This window comes from Eschrichtius robustus, chromosome 9, assembly GCF_028021215.1.
Source record: "Eschrichtius robustus isolate mEscRob2 chromosome 9, mEscRob2.pri, whole genome shotgun sequence".
Lineage (NCBI taxonomy): Eukaryota > Metazoa > Chordata > Mammalia > Artiodactyla > Eschrichtiidae > Eschrichtius > Eschrichtius robustus.
Genome location: NC_090832.1, coordinates 53,413,998 through 53,441,180, shown reverse-complemented (window position 1 = coordinate 53,441,180; position 27,183 = coordinate 53,413,998). Strand labels below are relative to the sequence as shown.

General features: G+C 38.6%; 1 protein-coding gene across 1 annotated transcript in view; it reads left to right on the top strand.

Annotated features, from left to right (window-relative positions):
• The window catches only part of CRYBG1 (crystallin beta-gamma domain containing 1), a 228,235-nt gene that overhangs the window by 178,519 nt on the left and 22,533 nt on the right, over positions 1-27,183 (top strand). The window contains exons 5-13 of the mRNA XM_068551364.1: positions 1,480-1,527; positions 1,614-1,732; positions 3,404-3,572; positions 6,126-6,265; positions 19,578-19,704; positions 22,533-22,568; positions 23,924-24,072; positions 24,780-24,906; positions 24,994-25,139. Coding sequence (XP_068407465.1) covers positions 1,480-1,527; positions 1,614-1,732; positions 3,404-3,572; positions 6,126-6,265; positions 19,578-19,704; positions 22,533-22,568; positions 23,924-24,072; positions 24,780-24,906; positions 24,994-25,139 — 1,061 coding nt within the window. The remainder of the gene's footprint in view (positions 1-1,479; positions 1,528-1,613; positions 1,733-3,403; positions 3,573-6,125; positions 6,266-19,577; positions 19,705-22,532; positions 22,569-23,923; positions 24,073-24,779; positions 24,907-24,993; positions 25,140-27,183) is intronic.

The following is a 27,183-nucleotide window of genomic DNA, read 5'->3' as shown; positions in this document are numbered from 1 at the left end:
AATTGCCACTGGTCTACTTCCCATTCATTACAGCATTATTCTCTCTTTTTAATCACTCTTAGATCACCTCTCTTATTTGACAACGAGTCTGACAACAGAATATACAGTTTCCCTATGGAGTCCCTTGAAAAACCCAATCAAATGGAGTAAAAAGGAGAAACAAAGTACTTTATACTTTCTCTAGGCCTTTTTATGATTAAAAAAAAAATTTTTTTTTTTTGTTTTTCTTTACACCTTGGGCTTTGTTGACTATATAACTATTCTCCCTTTAATGTCTTACCTGAATTTTATTTAAATATCAGGCTTTTTCTTTAGCTTGTCTTCTTGAAATGTGCATATATAAATAAGCATATGGCATTTTAATCTGTAATAATGCTCTACTGAGGCCCTTCCTATGGTCTTTCAGGCATATTCCACCCTGGTGTGATGCAAGAGCGATCAGATCAAAGGCAATCCTTAGAATAGGCATCCTGTTCAGCAGTGAAAGTAGTCCATGTTTTATAATATTTTTACGTGTGTAATTACTATTTTTTATTATCTTAGGCATTTCTGGTTTTACTGGTCTTGTCAGATGGTCTTGAAAATGATTAGTTTTGGAGCCATATAAAAATATATTTTGTTCATCAAAAAGGAGGGATTAAAGTAACCATGTGCAATGTACATTGTGAAATATACCATAAACACTTTATTTAGACTAGTTATGTGATGAAAAAACGGTAATTATAGATTCAGATAAGATGTGTATATGAACACATAAAATGGATTCAGCTCATTCTAGATAAGTGATTAATCCATTAGAATTTCTCTATTTATTTGAAATTATACTGAGATTGTTTGAATTACGATCTCTTAGCTGAGTTCTTGTTCTGTGAACTGATGTAAAACATAGGTCTGACTCTTGTACCCTGAACTTGCCAGATTGGTGGAAGTATCCTAGGCATTTAAATGAGCAGAAATCGAAATGTCAAATACAGTTAGAGGGGGAAAAAAAGCCCTTATTTTAATAGAGTCAAAGAGAGTTTGTTTTTTTTTGTTCATTTTTATTTATTTTTATTTTTGGCTGCCTTGGGTCTTTGTTGCTGTGCGCAGGCTATTCTTCGTTGCGGTTCCTGGGCTTCTCATTGCGGTGGCTTCTCTTGTTGCAGAGCATGGGCTCTAGGTGCGCAGGCTTCAGTAGTTGTGGCACTCGGGCTCAGTAGTTGTGGCGCACGGGCTTAGTTGCTCCGCGGCATGTGGGATCTTCCGGGACCAGGGCTCGAACCCGTGTCCCCTGCGCTGGCAGGCAGATTCTTAACCACTGCGCCACCAGCGAAGTCCCGTCAAAGAGAGTTTTAAGGCAACTTTGGCATAGATCAAGGTAGACATGTTTCCAAATTGACAAATATGAGGCAAATACGATCTTAAAGGATCACGGGAGGAGAAAAGAGGACTTTACATAAAGTTTAATTATTTGTTGTGTTTTTGTTCATCTGATTACAGTCACTTAAAGGAAGTGTCCAGAATAAAATCAATCCCCGACCTGGAAAGGTAAGATTATTTTCTATTCCTAGTCTAGATTTCATTTTGATCTGTTAAAGTGCAGTAAAACGTGCTACCACTGTCACTTTCTTTAGGTGGTGATATACGGTGAACCCGACGTCTCAGAGGAGTGCATTGAAGTGTTCAGTGACATTGAGGATTGCAGCTCTTGGAGCCTCTCTCCTGTGATACTGGTAAAAGCTGTTAGAGGATGGTAAGAGTGACACTTTGTGTTTCTGACTTGGAGGGTGTGTGTTTCACATTTTTAATTACCCTTTTGGTCATTAGTACTTATTTTAAATTATGCCCTTAGCAATGTAAAGGGCAGACAATACTAGTCATAGTGAATACTAAAAGAAATTCATGTCTAAGAAATATAGTTTATAGTGTTATTTCTGATTATAGGAATGATGCATGTTGTTGTTAGAAAAATCAGAAAAGTGCAGCAGTATAAGTTTCTTTTTCCCACATAATGTTGGTTTGGACTAATGAGCACCAGAGTCCATAATATACTTTTGGTTTTTGAATTTTCAATGAGGTTGATAAGAATTGCACTACTCATGTTGATAGGTCATAGTCATGTTGATAGAATTTTTAAAATTCTATAAGAAAAAACATCTTTGCTAACTTTTTAAATGACAGTTCAGTGAAGGACTAATCTAAATTTTATTTTCTAACTTTTTGACAGCAGATAGTTTTTATTAAGTAAAGAAACCGGTGAAAACAATTATATTACCAGCTTAATTGCTTTGAGGAAATACACAGGAAATTGAATAAAGAAAAGAGGTTTTAAAAAAAAATCACTTACCTGGCATAAATACTTATCTTTAGTACCTATTTATAAACTTGTTTAAAAGAAAGAGTGTAGGACTCTAGACATTTATGGTTTAAAAAATTATTAAGCTTTTCTTTAGGTCTCCATTTGATTAAATATGCAGCATCTTTCCTCTTAGGTTTTAGATATTTTAATATATTTTTCTGTATAGTCAACATATTCATTAGAAAAATACAATTAGCTTTTGTTCTTAAATTTGAAAACTGAAAGTTACAATTTTGTTTTTAATGAATAGTGATTCTTCAACTTTTGTTGACTTCTCTCTTAAGACCAGCACTGTCATATACTGTCATGAGGTTTTTCTTTAGTGTTTGGATGTTGTTGGGAAGAATACTTTAAAAATGCTTTCTGGGTCACTAAAGTTAAAGTATTACATAGTATATCTGAAAGTTGCTAAGAGAGTAGATCTTAAAAGTTCTCATCAATAGAAAAAAAATTGTAACTGTGAGGTGGTAGATGTTAACTAAACTTATTATGCTGATCATTTTGTAATATACACAGATATCAAATCATCATGTTGTACAACTAAAACTAATACAATGTTATATGTCAATTAGATCTCAATAAAACTGGAAAAAATGCTTTCCATTAACATGCATGTAGTAGTCCTTTGTATCGATATATCCATTGATATGGTTCTAATATATAAGTTAAAATCCCTCAAGAGAAGTGTTTTTTACATACATAAAAAGAAAAAAATTACAATAAACGTCCATTTATCTGACACACTACTAAGTCTCCACCAACTGGCAATTCTATAAAACTTTAGTAGCTCTATAATGTTCATATTGATAGTCAAAAGTTCTCTAAAATCCTGATAAAATTCTTCAGTTATCAGAGGTTAATTATGCCCACTGAAGTTTTAGTTTTAGGGAGAGTTTTTGCTGTTTTAATTGCTAGAGAATTGGCCACTAATATATGGTACATATATATATATATATATATATATATATATATATATATATATAGTGGCTATTGGCCAGAATATTTGCATATTCAAAATCTCTCTAACCAAGACTGGCTAATAGTTTTGCTATGTTTTATTCTTAGCTGGATTTTGTATGAGAAACCAAATTTTGAAGGACACTCCATCCCCTTAGAAGAGGGAGAATTGGAACTGTCTGGTGTCTGGGATATAGAAGATGTTTTGGAAAGAAGCGATGACGAGGCAGAGTCGGCTAAGCCTGTGGTGATTGGTTCAATCAGACTTGTGGTCCAGGTAGGTAAAATTAGTAAGCTTTTAATAAAGGCAAACTGGATTTCATCCGTTCTTTCAGCAAATATTTATTGAATGCTGGGTATGATTCTTTTGAGAGAGAGTTTCATTTTATGATAAAAGTGGGACAAATATTTGGTGTTTTATGGATGTGTTTTCTGTATTTTAAACATTTGTACATGTTAAATGAATTAGAACTAAGAAACATTCTAATTGGTTAGTCATCTTTTTCACAATAAATCCTGAAGGTAAATTTCTCATTCCGGCCCCCCATTCCCATCTGCAAATGTATTTACTTAATAACCTAGTTTTGATGAGTTCTGTATGAACAGATTTTTCTTTTTTTAAAAATAAATTTATTTATTTATTTTTGGCTGCATTGGGTCTTCATTGATGCGCGTGGTCTTTCTCTAGTTGCGGAGAGCGGGGGCTACTCTTTGTTGTGGTGCGCGGGCTTCTCATTGCGGTGGCTTCTCGTGTTGCGGAGCACAGGCCAGATTTTTCTTTTACTTAGTTTTTTGGTTGCTGTGCGAGTTCTTATTACCTTGAGTGGCTTACAGGAGTTCTGTTTTGGAAAAATAAATAATCCAAAGATAATTCAGTTGATCAACTCTGGTGTTTCATGTGGGTTTTTAGAAAAATAGGTATTTAAGGCCACTTTATGGATTGGGTAAAAATTTCTTGGTCCCTTATTCGTTGTTGAGGAACTTGTATCAGTTCTTCATGGTTCTTGGGATTTGATGATTCTTTACCTTTTAAAAATGTAAAAGGTATCTTCCAAGTGAAAAAACTCCACTTGTGTACTAGACATGGGTGTTGGGGTGCAATAGGGAAAAAAGCCATGTTCCAAAATGAGAATGAGTAAGAATGACTAACAGCTTTTGACGGAGGAAAATGTCACCTGTTTCCTGGGTCAACATTTCTGAGCGACTTACATGGTAATATTGGTATTCTAAACGATTTATCTCGTACTAGTTTTAAGTACATAATGTGATGAACCTTATGTAAGACATGAGAAACACCATTTTAAAATGTCATAGTGGGATAATTTTCCTGCAGTTTTTATTTATTACTCAAATAATATTGGTAATAAAACAATATTTTAAACTATCATCCAAAATCCCATCTCTCATGAAGTGTCCTCCCTTCATTTTTCTGAATTCTCTACTCTTTCTTGGCCATGTTATAATCTGCTTTTTCTATAGTTGTAATCATAATACAGGTACAGTGTTGTTTTCCTTTAGAACTGTGATTCTCAATCCTTTTTTTCTCTCTTCATACCACTTTCCTGAAGGTTACACTCCCATTTGTAACATCTCTCAATGATTTGCAACTGGGGGAGATACTAGGATCTGGTGGGGTGGGGATTTAGGGATCCAGGAAGGTGGGCTAAGGGAAATGAAGCACATTGGTAAAGAGGCCTCCTGTTTCCCCTGATAATAGCAGACGTAAGGTGAATTAATGCTTTTCATGTTATTACATGGTTTGGGGTTTAACTGAGCATCATATTCCATTGATACGATACGCTATCATTTATTTTACCTTTCTTCTTACTGTGGGACTTAGGGAAAAACTTACCTTAAATAATACTGCATGAACGTTTTTGTGCATTTAATAATGTATACATTTTCTGATTTATTTCCTTGGGGTAAGTTTTTCTGAATGGTGTCATGTTAAAGAGAAGGAATACTTTTATGGCTCCTAACATGTGATGAATTGTAACTTTTTACAGATTGTGTTTATGGTTTCTTGACACATAAACATAAGTCACGACGTATATTCAAGGGGGTCACCTTTTCAGTTCACTAAATTTGTTCCTTTTGTTAATGTTTGAAAGAGCTGCCCCTAAACTGACCCAAGTGTTACCATTTTTTCTGTACCTCAGTTCACCTCGCTCTGCAACACAGAAGAGGTTCAAAAAACATTCGATCAGGGCTCAGGCACTCAGCCAAGGGAGGCCTTTTGTAGAGTGTTTGATGGACATGCGGTGCATGGAATAGTGACCAAAGTGTAGAGACTTAAATCACCATAAACGTGTGCCTTTGCCTTTATGACTTAGACCAAGCCGACATCATAGTCAAGGAGAGTTACCGCAGGGGGCTTATGGGCACAAAACAGCTGAGGAAGATTCCAAGTGCAACCAGTCTATAAACCAGTATCTCTGGACGTGGACAGTCACAGGAGAGCAAAGGAACTAAAACTCATGTTACCAAGGAAAGCGAAGCGGTTTTTTTTTTTTTTTTTTTTTCTGTGAGGATGAGAGAAATAACTATGTTCCAAAACTCTAAAATACATTTCTGGTGATCTTTACTTGAATGTAACACTGAGATATATGACTAAACCAATGTGTCTGCCCTGAAAGATCATATATTATTAGGTCATGGGTGAAAACAGGAAAGGGATAAAGTGGCAGGTGATCTGTGCAATCTATGTGTATGTTTAAAGCTTCTTTAAATTATTTGAAAAGAAGAATAATGAGCTTACTGTAGAGTTTAATACATGGTGTCCTATTATACATGTATACGTGTTTTCATTTTTCTTTTTTTTTTTTTTTAGGATTACAGAGTTAGTCAGATTGACTTATTTACTGAACCAGAAGGGTTAGGACTTCTAAATTCCTACTTTGATGATACTGAAGAAATGCAGGGGTTTGGTATGATGCAGAAGACTTGTTCCATTAAAGTACATTGGGGCACGTGAGTATTTTATTCCCAGTACAATTTTAATGAAGCCTTTTTTTGAGTGTAAAAAGAGGACTTAAGATACTCTGTCTCTGATTTGTTGTCCTGTTAAGTAATTATTGACTACAAGGTTTTATTATTTTTCTGATAAGGCACATAAAAATCTGATATTTTTGGTTACTGTGTTACCTGTGTTCTTATGATTCAGCTCTCTTATAAACAATGATGATTTCTTGGAGGAAGTGCAGGGAGAAAACTGCATTTTTAAAAAAAATTAATTTATTTTTGGCTGCATTGGGTCTTCGTTGCTGCGCATGGGCTTTCTCTAGTTGCAGTGAGTAGGGGCTACTATTTGTTGTGGTGTTCAGGCTTCTCGTTGTGGTGGCTTCTCTTGTTACGGAGCATGGGCTCTAGGCACGTGGGCTCAGTAGTTGTGGCTCATGGGCTCTAGAGCACAGGCTCAGTAGTTGTGGCGCACGGGCTTTGTTGCTCTGTCGCATGTGGGATCTTCCTGGACCAGGGATCAAACCCGTGTCCCCTGCATTGGCAGGCGGATTCTTAACTACTGCACCACCAGGGAAGTCCAAAAACTGCATTTTTAATGTGGGGATTTCCTTATTGCAAAGGAACCTGATTCATTCAAAGCTGAGTTGCAGATTATACCTTCAGGGTAATTCAAAGGAGGTAATTAAAGCATGTGTGCCCCTGATATTTCAGGTGGGATGGAGGCCAACATGCATGCTAGTTCCTCTAACATTTTCACACAATGCTTCCCAAAGCGCCTAGAATGTTGGTTTCAAAAATCACAGGAAATTGCAAGGGTATTTTGAAGGAAATGGGAATATCTCAGAGGAGAAATTAGGCTAGAAAGTGCAGGTTGCAGAACTGAAGCTTGTGGCTTCTGCAGTGGAGTGCACAGCCCAGGGCATGTGACAGACATCCCCTGAGATGCAGGAAAAAACACTAAAGCTTCTTTATATATTATTTAAAATCTTCTTTTCAAATTTTCTCTTTGTGTATGTTTTCTAATCAATTCATAATATATTCAGTGGTTATATATATAATTTATAAATATTATATATTCAGAGACTGCTCAAGAGATTTTATTAATGGAATATGCGTAAGATAATACATATGTAATGAGTCCGAAGGTAAATACTACAAGAAACATAAATTATGGAGAGGGACAGTGGAAGTGCTACTTTAGAGAGTGGTCGGGAAGGTCCCTGGTGACCTTTAAGCAGAGACCTGAGGAAGTGAGGGAATCAGCTGTGGGACATCTGAGGGAGGCGGAGTAGGGGAGTGTCCTAGGCAGGAAGCCCAGCATTTGCAAAGCCCTCCAGGGGATGTTTGGGCAACAGGTCGGAGGTCTGGCTGCAGTAGAGTGAGCTAGGAGGACCAGTGATGGGAGAGAGGCCTCGTGTCATGTCAGACCTTGAAGGACTTGGGAGGGATTTTAGGTGGCTCCAAATGACGTGAGAACTCATTGGAGGATTTTGATCTAACTTGTGTTTTAGGAGGATCACTCTAGCTGCTGTGTAAAAATAGATTGTAAAGAGGTAAGAATGGAAGCAAAGAAACCAGTTAGGAGGTCACTGCATTTACATAGGCAAGAGGTTTTGGTGACTTGGCATGATAGTAGTGGTGAAAAATGGTCAGATTCTGGATGCATTTTGAAGACAGAACCAACATGTGCTGACAGATTTTATGTGGGGTGTGAGGGGCTGAGGAATGTACAGGGTTTGGGACTCCAGCATTTACCGGAATGGAGAAAACTAGGAGGGAGAATGAAATCCAGGAGTTCAGTTTGTGAGGTTAAGTTGGAGATGCCAACTGCACATTCAGGTAAGAGGTCAGGAAGGTGACTGAATGCATGACACTGGAACTTGGGGTTGGGGTGAGGCTGGAGATAAAATCAGGAGTCATCAGCACGGAACCCGGTGCTAGACAGGATCTCACGGGGAGTGGGTGTAAAGAGCAGAAAAGGCATCTGAGCTTCCGGCACTTTTGTATCTAGTGATTGGTAAGAAAAGGAGGAATCTAAACAAAACAAGTGTCTTCATCTCTTGCTGCCTTTTACTTTTTTCACATCAAAGAGATCTCTACATCTTTTTTCTCAAAGCATTTAATGTTGAGAAATATCACTTTCCTTAGAAGAATGAAATAGGCGTCTGCCATAATATTTTAATCTCCATTTCTGGAAGGTTTCATGACTCAGGCTTGGGCTATGTGGAAGCATAATGAGCTACACTTTATAAAGTTTCTTAACCTTGACAGTAAGTTTAACCTAGTTTTATAGGTGGTAGTTACAAACCAGTAATGTTTTACAAGTTTTGATGGGCTTGCATGGCAGTAGACTTTTTTTTTTTTTTTCCTGGTTCTTTATTTCCATTAGGATAATAGAAAGCTGTCTTGGATGTCAGCTCAGAGTTTGGGGTCATTGAACTTGGTCATCTTGGGACCAAGTCGTAGTACTTTTACAGATCTCCAAGGAGAATCTCATGGGTTGGGAGAATTCAGCTGATAACAGGTATACCCAAGCTCATGTTGTTTCTGTTGGTGCAGCAGTCCCCTGAACTGGTGTAAGAGAAGACTTTGCTGGGGGTGGTGTAGGGGGCACAGCACTTGTTTAGATTCCATTAGGAGATTTATTTCAGGGCCTGTTCACTCTGGATTAGGTTTTGCTACACATACACAAATTAAGAGTATTACTTGTCAGTTTCTTGTTTGGGAAAGTGAGACATTTCTAACTCACTTTTCCTTTCAGATTCTGTTGCGTGTGATTTGTTTTTAAACCTTTGTTTAAAGCAGCTGGCTAATCCTAGTACCCATCCTTGTAGAGGTGAGGGTGCATCTTTTTTTGAGTATATTTCTAATAAACAAAGCTAAGGAATTTTAGAACTTCAAAGGGAGCATTATGAGCATCTGTTCCAACACCATCATTTAACCAAGGAAGACAGGTTTTGGTCACTTTCTCAAGTTGGATTAGTTGTTAGGATTAGTCGTCAGCAGAACAGGTACTGGAATGCAGGTGTTCTGAAGTCAAGGGACATTTTTTAATAGCCACATATTCTTTGATCAGTGCTGTTATGAAATATTTGATATATAAGAATATATGTATATGTGAATTACGAAGCCTAGTAATCAAGCCCCCACGTGCCCGTCACCCAACTGAGAACCTCACCGTTACCAATGCTGCCGCAGGACCTGGCATAGCCCGCGTGCTCCCATCCCCCTGACTTCTCTACGTGTGTGACCCCTCTCTGAAATTTTGTGTTTTTCTCATTCCCTTATTTTATAGTTTCATCCTATAGTATCCGTCCCTGCACTGTTTTAGTTGTGCTTGCTTTTGAACTTTATAAATATGTTATCAAACTTCCGTGTGGCTTGTTCCTTTTTCTCTACATTGTTTTTAAGATTACCCATATTGATGAGTATATCTGTACTTACTCTTTTTGTTTGTTTTAAATTTATTTTTTGGCTGCATTGGGTCTTTTTTTTTTTTTTTTAAATAGGACTTTATTCACAGGACTCTTAGCCTCTAGAAATGTTTTGCATTGAAAGAAAGCTATAAAGAATTGATCTTTTCTTTAGAATTGTTTAAAAGTTTTATATGTTCTATAACCACACGTAAAAATTATGACTAATGAATTCAGTCAAGCTCCAAATATTAATCCTCTGAAAGTAGCTTTTAGGTTAACATTTTAGGTGTGGCTCAATTTTGTACCTTCAGTTGACTTGTCATCTATTGAAAGAAGGCCCACTTGAATGGGAGCCCCATCTTCCTCTCTGCCTTGACCCAGGTGGACCTGTGCTCATACACACCCTACTTGTAGACATGACCTTTTCTTAGATTTCAGCTCTCTGATGGGTTCAAGAAATTTTGTAATCTTCTACTTTATCCAGCTTTTTCTTCTTGTTAGGATAACACTCTTCTCAGTTTTCTCCATCTTAAGTGGAAACTAGCATCCCCATTGTGATAATTTTTTTAAATTAATTAATTAATTAATTTTTTTATACAGCAGGTTCTTATTAGTCATCCATTTTATACACATCAGTGTACACATGTCAATCCCAATCTCCCAATTCATCCCACCACCACCCCCTCCCACTTTCCCCCCTTGGTGTCCATACGTTTGTTCTCTACATCTCTGTCTCTATTTCTGCCCTGCAAACCAGTTCATCTGTACCATTTTTCCAGGTTCCCCATATATGTGTTAATATACAATATTTGTTTTTCTCTTTCTGACTTACTTCACTCTGTATGACAGTCTCTAGATCCATCCACATCTCTACAAATGACCCAATTTCGTTCCTTTTTATGGCTGAGTAATACTCCATTGTATATATGTACCACATCTTCTTTATCCATTTGTCTGTCGATGGGCATTTAGGTTGCTTCCATGTTCTGGCTGTTGTAAATAGTGCTGCAATGAACATTGGGGTGCATGTGTCTTTTTGAATTGTGGTTTTCTCTGGGTATATGCCCAGTAGTGGGATTGCTGGGTCATATGGTAATTTTTTTTTTTTTTAATATATTTTTTTAAACCATGTTTGCTTATTTATTTATTTATTTATTTTTATTTTATGGCTGTGTTGGGTCTTCGTTTCTGTGCGAGGGCTTTCTCTAGTTGCGGCAAGTGGGGGCCACTCTTCATCGCGGTGCGCGGGCCTCTCACTATCGCAGCCCCTCTTGTTGCAGAGCACAGGCTCCAGACGCGCAGGCTCAGCAATTGTGGCTCACGGGCCTAGTTGCTCCGCGGCATGTGGGATCTTCCCAGACCAGGGCTCGAACCCGTGTCCCCTGCATTGGCAGGCAGATTCTCAACCACTGCGCCACCAGGGAAGCCCTTCATTGTAGTTTTGATTTGCATTTCTCTAATGATTAGTCATATTGAGCAGCTTTTCATGTGCTTCTTGGCCATCTGTATGTCTTCTTTGGAGAAATGTCTGTTTAGGTCTTCTGCCCATTTTTGGATTGGGTTGTTTGTTTTTTTTAATATTGAGCTGCATGAGCTGTTCATATATTTTGGAGATTAATCCTTTGTCCATTGATTCGTTTGCAAATATTTTCTCCCATTCTGAGGGTTGTCTTTTCATCTTGTTTATGGTTTCCTTTGCTGTGCAAAAGCTTTTAAGTTTTATTAGGTCCCATTTGTTTATTTTTGTTTTTATTTCCATTACTCTAGGAGGTGGATCAAAAAAGATCTTGCTGTGATTTATGTCAAAGAGTGTTCTTCCTATATTTTCCTCTAAGAGTTTTATAGTGTCCGGTCTTATATTTAGGTCTCTAATCCATTTTGAATTTATTTTTGTGTATGGTGTTAGGGAGTGTTCTAATTTTATTCTTTTACATGTAGCTGTCCAGTTTTCCCAGCAGCACTTATTGAAGAGACTGTCTTTTCTCCATTGTATATCCTTGCCTCCTTTGTCATAGATTAGTTGACCATAGGTGCGTGGGTTTATCTCTGGGCTTTCTGTCTTGTTCCATTGATCTATATTTCTGTTTCTGTGCTAGTACCATATTGTCTTGATTACTGTAGCTTTGTAGTATAGTCTGAAGTCAGGGAGTCTGATTCCTCCAGCTCCGTTTTTTTCCCTCAAGACTGCTTTGGCTATTTGGGGTCTTTTGTGTCTCCATACAAATTTTAAGATTTTTTGTTCTCATTCTGTAAAAAATGCCATTGGTAATTTGATATGGATTGCATCGAATCTGTAGATTGCTTTGGGTAGTATAGTCATTTTCACAATATTGATTCTTCCAATCCAAGAACACTGTATATCTCTCCATCTGCTGATATCATCTTTAAATTCTTTCATCAGTGTCTTACAGTTTTCTGCATACAGGTCTTTTGTCTCCCTAGGTAGGTTTACTCCTAGGTATTTTATTCTTTTTGTTGCAGTGGTAAATGGGAGTGTTTCCTTAATTTCTCTTTCAGATTTTTCATCATTAGTGTATAGGAATGCAAGAGATTTCTGTGCATTAATTTTGTATCCTGCAACTTTACCAAATTCATTGATTAGCTCTAGTAGTTTTCTGGTGGCATCTTTAGGATTATCTATGTATAGTATCATGTCATCTGCAAACAGTGACAGTTTTACTACTTCTTTTCCAATTTGTATTCCTTTTATTTTTTTTTCTCTGATTGCCATGGCTAGGACTTCCAAAACTACGTTGAATAATAGTGGTGAGAGTGGACATCCTTGTCTTGTTCCTGATCTTAGAGGAAATGCTTTCAGTTTTTCACCATTGAGAATGATGTGTGCTGTGGGTTTGTCGTATATGGCCTTTATTATGTTGAGGTAGGTTCCCTCTATGCCCACTTTCTGGAGAGTTTTTATTATAAATGGGTGTTGAATTTTGTCAAAAGCTTTTTCTGCATCTATTGAGATGATCATATGGTTTTTATTCTTCAATTTGTTAATATGGTGTAGCACATTGATTGATTTGCGTATATTGAAGAATCCTTGCATCCCTGGGATAAATCCCACTTGATCATGGTGTATGATACTTTTAATGTGTTGTTGGATTTTGTTGATGATTTTTGCATCTATATTCATCAGTGATATTGGTCTGTAATTTCCTTTTTTTGTAGTGTCTTTGTCTGGTTTTGGTATCAGGGTGATGGTGGCCTCATAGAATGAGTTTGGGAGTGTTCCTTCCTCTGCATTTTTTGGAAGAGGTTGAGAAGGATGGGTGTTAGCTCTTCTCTAAATGTTTGATAGAAGTCACCTGTGAAGCCATCTGGTCCTGGACTTTTGTTTGTTGGAAGATTTTTAATCAATTTCAATTTCATTACTTGTGATTGGTTTGTTCACATTTTCTATTTCTTCCTGGTTCAGTCTTGGAAGGTTATACCTCTCTAAGAATTTGTCCATTTCTTCCAGGTTGTCCATTTTATTGGCATAGAGTTTCTGGTAGTAGTCTCTTAGGATGCTTTGTATTTCTGCGGTGTCTGTTGTAACTTCTCCTTTTTCATTTCTAATTTTATTGATTTGAGCCCTCTCCCTCTTTTTCTTGGTGAGTCTTGCTAATGGTTTATCAACTTTGTTTATCTTCTCAAAGAACCAGCTTTTAGTTTTATTGATCTTTGCTATTGTTTTCTTTGTTTCTATTTCATTTATTTCTGCTCTGATCTTTATGATTTCTTTCCTTCTGCTAACTTGGGGTTTTGTTTGTTCTTCTTCCTCTAGTTCCTTTAGGTGTAAGGTTAGGTTGTTTATTTGAGATTTTTCTTGTTTCTTGAGGTAGGCTTGTGTGGCTATAAACTTCCCTCTTAGAACTGCTTTTGCTGCATCCCATAGGTTTTGGATTGTCGTGTTTTCATTGTCCTTTGTCTCTAGGTATTTTTTATTTCCTCTTTAATTTCTTCAGTGATCTCTTGGTTATTTAGTAACACATTGTTTAGCCTCCCTGTGTTTGTGTTTTTTTACATTTTTTTCCCCTGTAATTGATTTCTAATCTCATAGCATTGTGGTAAGAAAAGATGCTTGATATGATTTCAGTTTTCTTAAATTTACTGAGGCTTGATTTGTGGCCCACGATGTGATCTATCCTGAAGAATGTTCCATGTGCACTTGAGAAGAAAGTGTAATCTGCTGTTTTTGGATGGAATGTCCTATATCAGTTAAATCTATCTGGTCTATTGTGTCATTTAAAGCTTGTGTTTCCTTATTAATTTTCTGTTTGGATGATCTGTCCATTGGTGTAAGTGAGGTGTTAAAGTCCCCCACTATTATTGTGTTACTGTCGATTTTCTCTTTTATAGCTGTTAGCAGTTGCCTTATGTATTGAGATGCTCCTATGTTGGGTGCATATATATTTATACTTGTTATATCTTCTTCTTGGATTGATCCCTTGATCATCATATAGTGTCCTTCCTTGTCTCTTTTAACATCCTTTATTTTAGTCTATTTTATTTAATATGAGTACTGTTATTCCAGCTTTCTTTTGATTTCCATTTGCATGGAATATCTTTTTCCATCCCCTCACTTTCAGTCTGAATGTGTCCCTAGGTCTGAAGTGGGTCTCTTGTAGACAGCATATATATGGGTCTTGTTTTTGTATCCATTCAGCAAGCCTGTGTCTTTTGGTTGGAGCATTTAATCCATTCACATTTAAGGTAATTATCGATATGTATGTTCCTGTGACCATTTTCTTAATTGTTTTGGGTTTGTTTTTGTAGGTCCTTTTCTTCTCTTGTGTTTCCCACTTAGAGAAGTTCCATTAGCAATTGTTGTAGAGCTGGTTTGGTGGTGCTGAATTCTCTTAGCTTTTGCTTGTCTGTAAAGTTTTTGATTTCTCCGTCGAATATGAATGAGATCCTTGCTGGGTAGAGTCATCTTGGTTGTAGGTTCTTCCCTTTCATCACTTTAAGTATATCATGCCACTCCCTTCTGGCTTGTAGAGTTTCTGCTGAGAAATCAGCTGTTAATCTTATGGGAGTTTCCTTGTGTGTTATTTGTCGTTTTTCCCTTGCTGCTTTCAATAATTTTTTCTTGTCTTTCATTTTTGCCAGTTTGATTACTGTGTGTCTCAGCGTGTTTCTCCTTGGGTTTATCCTGTATGGGACTCTCTGCGCTTCCTTGACTTGGGTGGCTATTTCCTTTCCCATGTTAGGCAAGTTTTCGAGTATAATCTCTTCAAATATTTTCTCTGGTCCTTTCTCTCTCTCTTCTCCTTCTGGGACCCCTATAATGTGAATGTTGGTTGCATTTAATGTTGTCCCAGAGGTCTCTTAGGCTGTCTTCATTTCTTTTCATTCTTTTTTCTTTCTTCTGTTCTGCAACAGTGAATTCCACCATTCTGTCTTCAGGTCACTTATCCGTTCTTCTGCCTCAGTTATTCTGCTATTGATTCCTTCTAGTGTAGTTTTCATTTCAGTCATTGTGTTGTTCATCTCTGTTTGTTTGTTCTTTAATTCTTCTAGATCTTTGTGAAACATTTCTTGCATCTTCTCGATCTTTGCCTGCCTTCTTTTTCCAAGGTCCTGCATCATCTTCACTATCATTATTCTGAATTCTTTTTCTGGAAGGTTGCCTATCTCCACTTCATTTAGTTGTTTTTCTGGGGTTTAATCTTGTTCCTTCATCTGGTACATAGCCCTCTGCCTTTTCATCTTGTCTGTCTTTTTGTGAATGTGGTTTTTGTTCCACAGGCTGCAGGATTGTAGTTCTTCTTGCTTCTGCTGTCTGCCCTCTGGTGGATGAGGCTGTCTAAGAGGCTAGTGCAAGTTTCCTGATGGGAGGGACTGGTGATGGGTACAGCTGGCTGTTGCTCTGGTGGGCAGAGCTCAGTAAAACTTTAATCCGCTTGTCTGCTGATGGATGGGGCTGGGTTCCCTCCCTGTTGGTTGTTTGGCCTGAAGCGACCCAACACTGGAGTCTGCCCGGGCTCTTTGATGGGGCTAATGGTGGACTCTGGGAGGGCTGACGCCAAGGAGTACTTCCCAGAACTTCTGCTGCCAGTGTCCTTGTGCTTGCTGAGCCACAGCTGCCCCCTACCTCTGCAGGAGACCCTCCAACACTACCAGGTAGGTCTGTTTCAGTCTCCTATGGGGTCACTGACCCTTCCCCTGGGTCCCGATGCACACACTACTTTGTGTGTGCCCTCCAAGAGTGGAGTCTCTGTTTCCCCCAGTCCTGCCGAAGTCCTGCAATCATATCCTGCTAGCCTCCAAAGTCTGATTCTCTAGGAATTCCTCCTCCCGTTGCCGGACGCCCAGGTTTGGAAGCCTGACGTGGGGCTCAGAACCTTCACTCCAGTGGGTGGACTTCTGTGGTATAAGTGTTCTCCAGTCTGTCAGTCACCCACCCAGCAGTTATGGGATTTGATTTTGCTGTGATTGTGCCCCTCCTACCATCTCATTGTGGCTTCTCCTTTGTCTTTGGATGTGGAGTATCTTTTTTGGGTGAGTTCCAGTGTCTTCCTGTCAATGACTGTTCAGCAGTTAGTTGTGATTCTGGTGTTCATGCAAGAGGGAGTGAGAGCACGTCCTTCTACTCCGCCGTCTTGAACCAATCTCCTGCGTTGGGTCTTTGTTGCTGTGTGCAGGCTTTCTCTGGTTGCGGTGAGTGGGGGCTACTCTTCCTTGCGGTGAGCGGGCTTCTCATTGCGGTGGGTTCTCTTGTTGCGGAGCATGGGCTCTAGGGGCGCGGGCCTCAGTAGGTGCAGCACTCAGGCTCAGTAGTTGTGGCATGTGGGCTTCAGTAGTTGCGGCTCACGGGCTCAGTAGTTGTGGCTCGCAGGCTCTAGAGCACAGGCTCAGTAGTTGTGGCGCACGGGCCTAGTTGCTCTGCTGCATGTGGGATCTTCCCGGACCAGGGATCAAACCCGTGTCCCCTGCATTGGCAGGAGGATTCTTAACCACTGTGCCACCAGGGAAGTCCCAACCACTGACTTTTTGAAGAATTTAGATCAGCTGCTTAGAGAATGTGCTACATTCTGGATTTTCTGAGTGTTTCCTCATGTTATCATTTAACTCGTTCTTCTGTCACCTGAATTTTCTGTATACAGGTGGTTAGGTCTGCAGGTATGATCAGATGCAGATTGAAGAGTTTTGACAAGGTTGCTACTTCCTATAGGTAGTGGTGTATATTCATGCTGTATCACAACTTGTGGTACATGCCAGCCTGCTTCTCATTAACGATCCCAAGTTTGATTGCTTGGTTAAATTGGTGCTTCCCACATCTCCCCATTGTAAAGGCATATTTCCCGCTTGAGATTCAGAGCTCACCCTCCTTTGAATAACCTCCAAGTTGACACGTTCATACTTAATCTTTTGAGTACCCCGTTGGTTTCTGTACGTAGCCAACATTCATGTGCAAGCCATGTCTGGAGAATAAGACTTAGGATCCAGCCGGAAATACTGTTTTTTTGTTTGTTTAAGAACAGTGAACAAGATAAGACCAATTTTTCTTGTCTGACTCAAAGGGTATTTCTGAAAGTAATTATGCAAATGTTTTTAATGAATGGATGGCCATTGTTATTAGTTCAACAATATTCATTTGTATGTAAACTTTTGTTATTTTTTCAAAAGTTCTTTATAGTCATACTGTTTATTCATAATATAGGCAAAAGCTCGTTACCTGAGTACATGGGAAAATAAAAGAATACCTTTAGAAAATGAAATAACACTGCCTGAAGGTAGTTTCCTCCTCTCTTGAGCACCTCGTGAATAATGTATCTTGTTGGAATAGAATTTAGGGAAAAAGGATCACACTCTGTATATGAGTTTTCAAATACCAAAGTCCACCCAACATTCATAAATGTCTGTTTCAGTTACCCAGGAGGCCCTTAGCACTCACTCCCTGAGGAGGGACCCTCAGAACAGCAGTCTTTTCAAGTGTGCCAGTTTATGTGTTCAGTTTTTTGATAAATTACCCTTTGCCCCAAATTACCTTCCTTCTATGAATGTTATTGTGACTAAACCATGTGCTTCAAGGACAGTGAGATATTTAGTATCAGATGAATGAATACATACCCTCGGAACTCAAACTATAGAAGGAAAGACTTAATGAAAGGGTACTTCAGTAAGCATCATGTCAGAATCTCAGAATCACTGGTTTATGAGCTGTCCATTGTGTTTGTGAAAAATTCATCCTGTTTACTCGTGAAGAGACAGACTTCAAGGCCCTTGGCTAGTTAGCCAAATACCACAATTTATGACAAGCTGCCATTATTTAGCTAGGGCATCAGTGTGTGGTGTGCCTGTGAGAGCTTTGAGCTCCAAAAAAGATGTAATGCATCCTTAACTGTCATGCTTTAAACAAAAGGAGGTTTAGAGGACCCCACTTTTAGCTTCTGCTTTCTTGTGGTTTAGGGATATTGCAGTGATATTTAAAAGATGTCTCTTTTTTCCCTTAATTTTTTATTGAAGTGTATATAACATTTGTATTAAAAGGTACACAACAGATCATACATGTGTAAACTGAGTGAATTTTCAAAGTGTAACCATCATTCAGATCAGGAAATAGTACATAACCAGCATCTTAGAAGCTCCCCCTCATTCCTGCCTTCTCCTGGTTGTCCTTGTAACTATTATCCTGACTTCTAACCCTGTGGATTAGTTTTGATCCCTCACCCATACACCACACACAGCCTCTCAGCATTCGTGTGTGTGTGTGTGTGTGTGTGTATGTTGACAGGTCTTCAGTGGGATTTTGATTATAAAACTCTGTATAATTAGTCGAACGAAGTTACTGATTTATCCCGGGGAATCTTTAACAAAAACCATCACCAAAAATATGCCCTTGGGCCAAAATTGTGAACAAGAGAAAAGCAAAGAGGGGAGAATCAGAATCATTTTGCTGGTAAAAGATTGCCTTTACAGCCATCCTCTTCTTGGTTCAGTATTCTGGGAAACATGGTCACATTACCCCAACTAGGATGCTTTAAAGAATTGTCGAGTGTAAGTGATCACCAAGAATTCCTTATTTGTTTACGAAGAGGCGGGTGAGGCTTCTGATTTCCTGACCACAGCAGAAGTGACAGCTGACAAGTCTGATAGAAGGGTGTGCTATTGAAAAGCCATAAAAATCAGGTCCAAGAACTCAAAAAGCTTTGGGCCTGGGAACAAGCAGCCTTAGACTTTGAAAAGCCCCACAGACATCACCGTGCATTGAGTCATGCTCACAGCGATGACCTTGAGTTATTGTGAAATTACGTTCAGTGCACTCTGGGAAGAGAAGCATTGCTGTCAAAGAATGATTGGGAGCTTGGCTTCGGAGTCAGCTAGGATCAGCCCTGCATTTGGTACTTGTAGCTGTGTGACCCTGGGCAATTTACTTAACCTCACCTGTAAAATGGGGACAATAGTATTTTTTCCCAATAGCATTGTTGTGAGGATAACGTAGAATTCTGAGTGGCGTTCCTTGTAAGCTCTTTTGCTAGATGTTATTAATTTTTGACTGTGAAAAATAATCAGGTGGAACATCCTATTCTTTGGTTACAAATGAGATGTAACCTTTTAAAACATTTGAGATCTCCTGGGTAGAGCCTCTCTAAACACACATAGTGCAAAAGATAACTACTTTTATTACTTGGAAGTAATAGAGACATTTACACTTTGAAGCAGTTCATAGTAGAAAGTAAAATAAGTGGACAAAGACAGCCAAGCCAAGGAGACTAGTAAAAGCTCAAGAAGAGGTGCATATAATGTTTTATTCCTCCTTGAGTTTAATGTTGCTCTATTACCTAAGTGTAACTGTACATCATCCAGATCTACATCCTCTCCTGTTCTGTTCCTCTCTCATCAGTGGGGTGCTGTGTCCCACTGACAGAAATGATGAATTGTCTCTATTTCTTCCTTCCTTGGTACTTATTTAGATGGCTGATTTACGAAGAGCCTGGATTTCAGGGTGTCCCTTTTATCCTGGAACCTGGTGAATACCCTGACTTATCCTTCTGGGATACAGAGGAGGCGTACATTGGATCCATGCGGCCTCTGAAAATGGTAAAGATGGAATCCAACGATGTGTTCTTAGAATCAGTAATTCTTTGCTTAACTTTGATAATTCATGGGATGTGACTTTAAAGCAATAAAGTAGACTTTTTAAAAACAAATATGTAGAAGATGGGACCTATTGCTAGGTAGAAATAATAGAAAGGTTAACTTGCTAGATGCTACAGATGAAAAAATGTGGATAAGCCCATGGCCTTGGCCTTCAAGGTGTTTTCGGCCTTGCAGAGCCACTGATGTGTGTGCAAAGCTCAGCCCAGAGCAGAAATGAGAAAGTGAAGAATTAAACCTTTGTGGAAAAACAGGAGGATGGACAGATAAAGTCCAACTTGTAGGTGTGTAGAAAAGAGAAGGGGGATAATTGGGAGAGCTTCACGGTAATTCAAGAGGGTCTTATAAACGAAGCAGGATTAATTTAGATGGAGATGTCAGTACACTGCATGATCCAGGGCGGAGCTGGGCAAGGACGGGGCTTGCTGCGGACCAGCCAGTTGTAGTGACAGGAGGCCAGGCTGGGCGGCAGCTTTGGCCCTGGAGCTGGATGTCGGAATGAGTGTTGTTCTCCAAAGCTTTTGCCTTAGAAAGGGCCTGTGCTTCCTTCCCCTGTATTTTGCCTTGTTCTTTGTCTGTTTCATCTGCAAGACTCTAAGCCTTGGGAGGATCCTGGCTGCACCTGTTTTTGACCCCATGTTGACCTGCATTGTAGTAGGTGCTCACTAAAAACCTACTGCATGAGTGAGGCTTCTGTTACAGACGTGTTCTTGAAATTCCACTTTGTGATTGTCTTCTGAGGCAGTTTGAGACAAATTAGAAAGGCAGGAAGATAATTTTTTTATCTTAATTTTACCCCTCCTGCCAAAGCTTGTAGTTTAATTACCTAGATGTCTGCTGGTCTTCATGCAAATAATGTTGGGCTTTTTTCTAAAGTTAAATCCATTTTCAAAGAACAAAGTTTTGTTAGTTTTATGAATGTATGAAAGAATCGCCTCAGGTTTTGAAGACAGTTTTTTTTTAATACATCTTTATTGGAGTATAATTGCTTCACAACGTTGTGTTAGTTTCTGCCATACAACAAAATGAATCAGCTGTATGCACACACATATCCCCATATCCCCTCCCTCTTGCGTCTCCCTCCCACCCTCCCTACCCCACCCCTCTAGGTGGTCACAAAGCACCGAGCTGATCTCCCCGTGCGATGCAGCTGCTTCCCACTAGCTATCTATTTTACGTTTGGTAGTGTATATATATGTCAGTGCTACTCTCTAAGTTGGTCCCAATTTACCCTTCCCCGCTGTGTCCTCAAGTCCATTCTCAATGTCTGCATCTTTATTCCTGCCCTACCACTAGGTTCATCAGTACCGTTTTTCTAGATTCCATGTATATGCGTTAGCATACGGTATTTGTTTTTCTCTTTCTGACTTAACTTCACTCTGTATGACAGACTCTAGGTCCATCCACCTCACTACAAATAACTCAGTTTCGTTCCTTTTCATGGCAGAGTAATATTCCATTGTACATATGTGCCACATCTTCTTTATCCATTTGTCTGTCGACGGACATTTAGGTTGTTTCCATGTCCTGGCTATTGTAAATAGTGCTGCAGTGAACATTTGTGGTACGTGTATCTTTTTTTTTTTTTTTTTTTACGTAAGTAAATTTTATTTTTTTTGTACAGCAGGTTCTTATTAGTTATCTATTTTATACAAATTAGTGTATATATGTCAATCCCAATCTCCCAATTCATCCCACCACCACCACCCCATACTACATGTATCTTTCTGAGTTATGGTTTTCTCAGGGTACATGCTCAGTAGTGGGTTGAAGGCAGTTTTTAATGATAAGCAGCAGAACTGTGAAGTTCACAGCATTCAAAAAGGATTACTGTTGAAAAGCGTACTTACTTGCCTGTATGAGCCCTGGTTTGTTGATAAAATCAGCCATATTACTTTATAATTACAGGTCATTTGCTGTATTTGAGCATCTTTGGCTGTACTTTTTTTTTTAAGGCTTTTAAACATATAGGTGAAAAATATCCTTCTTAATTTCCCATTGCTGATTTTAACTTTTACCCTATTTAATATTTGTATGAGATACCTCTTCTATGGTTTATTTTTAGTAAGATTTTTAGATTAAAAAAACATTTTTATTATAAAAGTATAGCAACCCCCATAGACCCATCCTTTGGGATGCTTTAAATTTATCTAACAGTTTACTTGGTTATTTCAAAAGTCCTTCAGATCATATTGTGAACTTGAGGGAACTTCAACAGTTTTGTAAGCCAGCGGTTGCAAAATCAAATGCCTCCGGGGCCAGGCAGCAAATAGGCGTGAGTAGGCTGGCAGGGAGTTGAACTCCGGAAGAGGTGGAGACAGGCAAACTGGAGCCTGTATCCTGGCTGGAGGGTGAGCCCAATTAATAAGTGCAGAAGGTGAAGGTTGCTGCCTGTGAGAGTTTGGGTCCAGAGATGTCAGATCTTAGGACTGCTTTTTAAGGTAAGTGAGAAATATGCATTTTTTTTTTGAGAAGTTTACTGAGTTAAAACAAACAAACAAAAAAAACCCTAACACTTATTTGGTTAAAAAGCACAGCTACCGTACAGATTCAGCTTATAGACCGCCTCTGTGAGACTCTGCTTTAGACAGTCTTCCTCATATCTTCCCTGCATTTTTGGTAATTTTAGAACTGTCTCAACATTGATTAAACAAACAGGAATGTGGTTGCTCTGCAGTTCCATGGCTTACCGCAGGCTGCTGTGGGTAATAGAAAATGGTAACGTTATCAGTGACAAACCGCTTTTCTTATTATGTTATTTTTCTTTTCAGGGTGGCCGTAAAGTTGAATTCCCTATAGATCCAAAGGTAATATATATATTTTAAAAATTTTATTCCCGTTCCATCTCCATGAAGGTGTGATTTTACATATCAGCTTCCGTAAAACATAATTGCAGCCAAAGGAAGTTGTCCAGCTTACACGGCATCCTTCAGGCTGGAAGGTGATGCTAACGGCACCAGTTATCACTAACAGTATGCGTAGCCGTGGCTCAAAGGGTTCGTTGTTGTATTAAGTCTGTAGTTTGTGGTTGTATTTACTAACTGCAGGACCTGTTGCTACTTGCCAGTCAGCAAGGAAAAACCTCACTTTTCAAGACAAGTTCTCCCTACTCCCAAATGCTCTTTCTGTTAGTTCTACTTCACACATCTATGACACATAGTTTGATCTATAGTTTGTTTCATTTTTAAAGCAACTTAGAATACTTTGATTCCTTAGTTTGGCCTGAGCAAAATTCTACATATCAGTTCTAGACATTGAACAAAAACCAATTATGCATAAACTGTCTTTTGAACCTTGACTTCAGGCTACACCACAGCAGAAAAAAAATTCTGATTTTTTAAAAAAAATTATTTATTTTATTTATTTTTGGCTGCACTGGGTCTTCGTTGATGCGCGCAGCTTTGTCCAGTTGTGGCGAGTGGGGGCCACTCCTCGTTGCTGTGCGCAGGCTTCTCACTGTGGTATCCTCTCCTGCTTCAGAGCGCGGGCTATAGGCGTGCGGGCTTCAGGAGCTGTGGCGAGTGGGCCCAGTAGTTGTGGCCTGCGGGCCCCAGAGCACAGGCTCAGTAGCTGTGGCGCACAGACCTAGCTGCTCCAAGGCATGTGGGATCTTCCCAGACCAGGGATCGAACCCGTGTCCCCTGCCTTGGCAGGCGGACTCTCAACCATTGCGCCACCAGGGAAGCCCTCTGATTTTTAAAATTACATTTCATGGGGCTTCCCTGGTGGTGCAGTGGTTAAGAATCCGCCTGCCAAGGCAGGGGACACGGGTTCGAGCCCTGGTCCGGGAAGATCCCACATGCCACGGAGCAACTAAGCCCGTGTGCCACAACTACTGAAGCCCGTGCGCCTAGAGCCCACGCTCCACAACAAGAGAAGCCACCGCACTGAGAAGCCTGCGCACCACAACAAAGAGTAGCCCCTGCTTGCTGCAACTAAAGAAAGCCTGCACACAGCAACGAAGACCCAATGCAGCCAAAAATAAATGAATAAATTTATTAAAAAATTACAAGATACTGTTATTTAGTTAATTTAAAAAATATGATTAGAAAATTTTAATTTGTGTTCCAGAACTTAGTGATATTAAGTGACTAATTTAATGTTTGGCTATTAAGATATTTAACTTTTAACAAATTACTAGCATATCTCATTTATGTTATAGGTAGTTATTTATGAAAAGCCTTTCTTTGAAGGAAAATGTATGGAACTAGAAAAAGAGGTGTGTAATTTTATCATGGAAGGAGGTGAAACAACTGGAGATGAACATTTGCCCCTTACATCAGTGGGATCTATGAAAGTTCTAAGAGGCATGTAAGTAGACAGGAGTGACCTGTAAGGATTTCTTTTTATTCCCTTTAATAAAGTAAAAAAAACATGTTCTCTCTCTCCCAAAGATAGCATTCCAGATTGTATGTTAGAGTGAATTTCAAACATGTTTTCTTCAGCTAGTTGTGACCTGGATCTGACACAGCAGTTTGCTGGGCTGGTTTGGGGTCATTCAGCTGAGCAAGGCTGATAAATTGGCCCATCCAGATTGATCAAATTTACAATCTTGTTTATTAATATTATGCTCCAAACTATTGAACTGTTAGTTTGCTTTCTATTTTGTAGGATCATATTTTGCACTTTATAGATCTTAACATATTTCCTTTAGAATTGTACACTGAAAATGGCTTGTAAATAGCCCAAAATATACAATATTTTAATTACTATTTGAAGAAAGTTCATTCGGTTTTATTTGCTGACGTTCTTTTGAGTCAGTTCTTAAACATACACGTTCAGACACATGTGTACGCATACACACTGACCCCACCATACTCCTTTTCAGAACGTTGGTGTATGCTTCTTAGGTTGATTTCTTGGGGCCATTCTGTTACTCTCTTAAATGCTAGGGAAGCATTCCAATAGTCATAATGCATGAGTCCATGTCTAGCTTTATAGCTATTTATATTTGTCAATGAAACTGATACTTTAACACTACTGAAAATTTCTACTCCTTCATGTTCTTTTTGTTGTAGTTGGGTCGCTTATGAGAAGCGTGGCTTTACTGGTCATCAGTATTTGCTTGAAGAAGGAGAATATAAGGACTGGAATGCCTGGGGAGGCTACAGTGGAGAACTTCAGTCTTTACGACCTATATTAGGTGTAAGTTAAAAGCTAATGGCTAATACTTGGGCGTTTTGGGATAATAAACGGCTAGCCTTTGAATTTTGAATTTTTTTTTCTCAATAGGATTTTTCAAATGCTCACATGATAATGTACAGTGAAAAAAACTTTGGATCCAAAGGTTCCAGTATTGATGTATTAGGAATTGTTGCTAATTTAAAGGAGACTGGATACGGAGTGAAGACACAGTCTGTTAATGTACTGAGTGGAGTGTAAGTGCAATAACCCAATTGGGATTTTAAATATGGGTTTCACTTTGGTTTGTTTTAAAGTAATGGAGTCTCTGACCCAGAGTAGCACTCAATAAGTACATATCTCAAAAACTAAACATTAAGTCAGCCATTTAATACTTACTGCCACTATATTTTTATAGCTGCTTTTAAAAATCTTTCTCATAGTATTGTTTTTATGTGTAATACAACATTGGAGCAGGCTTTTGAGTTTCATGATAGAAATCTACAGATCCACTTCCCTTGTCATTCTTCATGGAAAGAACTCATGAATTACTTATGATGGGAAACAAATAATAATAGTGATCTAACATTAGAAACCTGAGGTTAGGACAAAGTCCCATTTGATTTTCCTATGGTCCTACACCTGCTCCATTATATTTCCTCACTTTCATGTATAATGTACAGCAGAGTTAATTATATTAATCATATTCTAGATTATATCCCCAGTATTTATCTTATAACTGGAAGTTTGTACTTTTTGACCATCTTCATCCAACTCCCCCTCCCCTCCGACTCCCCACCTCTGGCAACCCCAAATTTGATCTCTTTTTCTATGAGTTTGTTTTTTAAGTATAATTGGACTTTCAACAGCATGTTAGTTTGTGGTGTACAACATAGTGATTCAATATTTCTATGCATTTCAAAATGATCACCATGATAAGTCTAGTTACCTTCTGTCACCATACAAAGATATAACATAATTATTGATAATATTCCTCATGCTGTACATTTCACTCCCGTGACTCATTTATTTTGTAACTGGAAGTTTGTACCTCTTAATTTCCCTCACCTATTTTACTAAGCCTCCCCTGCCCCTCCACTCTGGCAACCACCTGTTCTCTGTATCTGTGACTGTTTCCTGTTTTGTTATGTTTGTTCATTTGTTTTGTTTTCTAGATTCCACATATAAATGAAATCGTATGGTGTTTGTCTTTGACTCATTTCACTTAGCATAATACTCTCTAGGTCCACCCATGTTGTCGCAAATGGCAAAATTTCATTCTTTTTCATGGCTAATATAATTTATTTATATATATATATATATATATATATATATATATATAGACACACACCACATCTGTCTATCCATGTAGATAAATAGGTTGCTTCCATATCTTGGCTATTGTGAATAATGCTGCAATGAACATAGAGGTGCACATATCCTTTTGAATTAGTATTTTTGTTTATTGGTGTTTTTTTTTTTTTTTTTTGGAAAAATACCCAGAAGTGAAATTGCTGGATTGTATAGTAGTTCTATTTTTAACGTTTTGAGGAACCTCCATACTGTTTTCCACATTGTCTGCACCAATTCACATTCCCACCCAGTTCACAAGGATTACCTTTTCTCTACATCCTCACCAACAATTGTTATTTGTTGCCTTTTTGATAATAGCCATTCTGACAGGTGTGAGGCAATATCTCATTGTGGTTTTGATTTGCATTTTCCTGATGATTAGTTATATTGAGCACCTTTTCATGTGCCTCTTGGCCATATGTAGGTCTTTTTTGGAAAAATGTCTCTTTAGGTCCTCTGCCCATTTTGTAATTGGGTTGCTTGCTTTTTTGATGTTGGGTTGTATGAGTCCTTTGTATATGTGGGATATTAACCCCTTACCAGATACATTGTTTGCACATATCTTCTCCCATTCAGTAGTCAGCCTTTTCGTTTGGTTGATAGTTTTCTTTGTTGTGCAATAGCTTTGTAGTTTGATGTGGTCCCTTTTGTTTATTTTTGTTCTTATTTCCCTTGCCTGAGGAGACACATCCAAAAAAATATTGCTAAGACTGATGTCAAAGACCCTACTGCCTGTGTTTTCTTCTAGGAGTTTTATGGTTTCAGGTCTTACCTGTAAGTCTTTAATGCATTTTGGGTTTATTTTTTTATATGGTGTGAGAAAGTAGTCCAATTTGATTCTTTTGCATGTAGCTGTTGAGTTTTCCCAACATGATTTATTGAAGAATCTGTCTTCCCCTTTGTATATTCTTGCCTCCTCTCTTGTAGATTAATTGACCATGTAGGTGG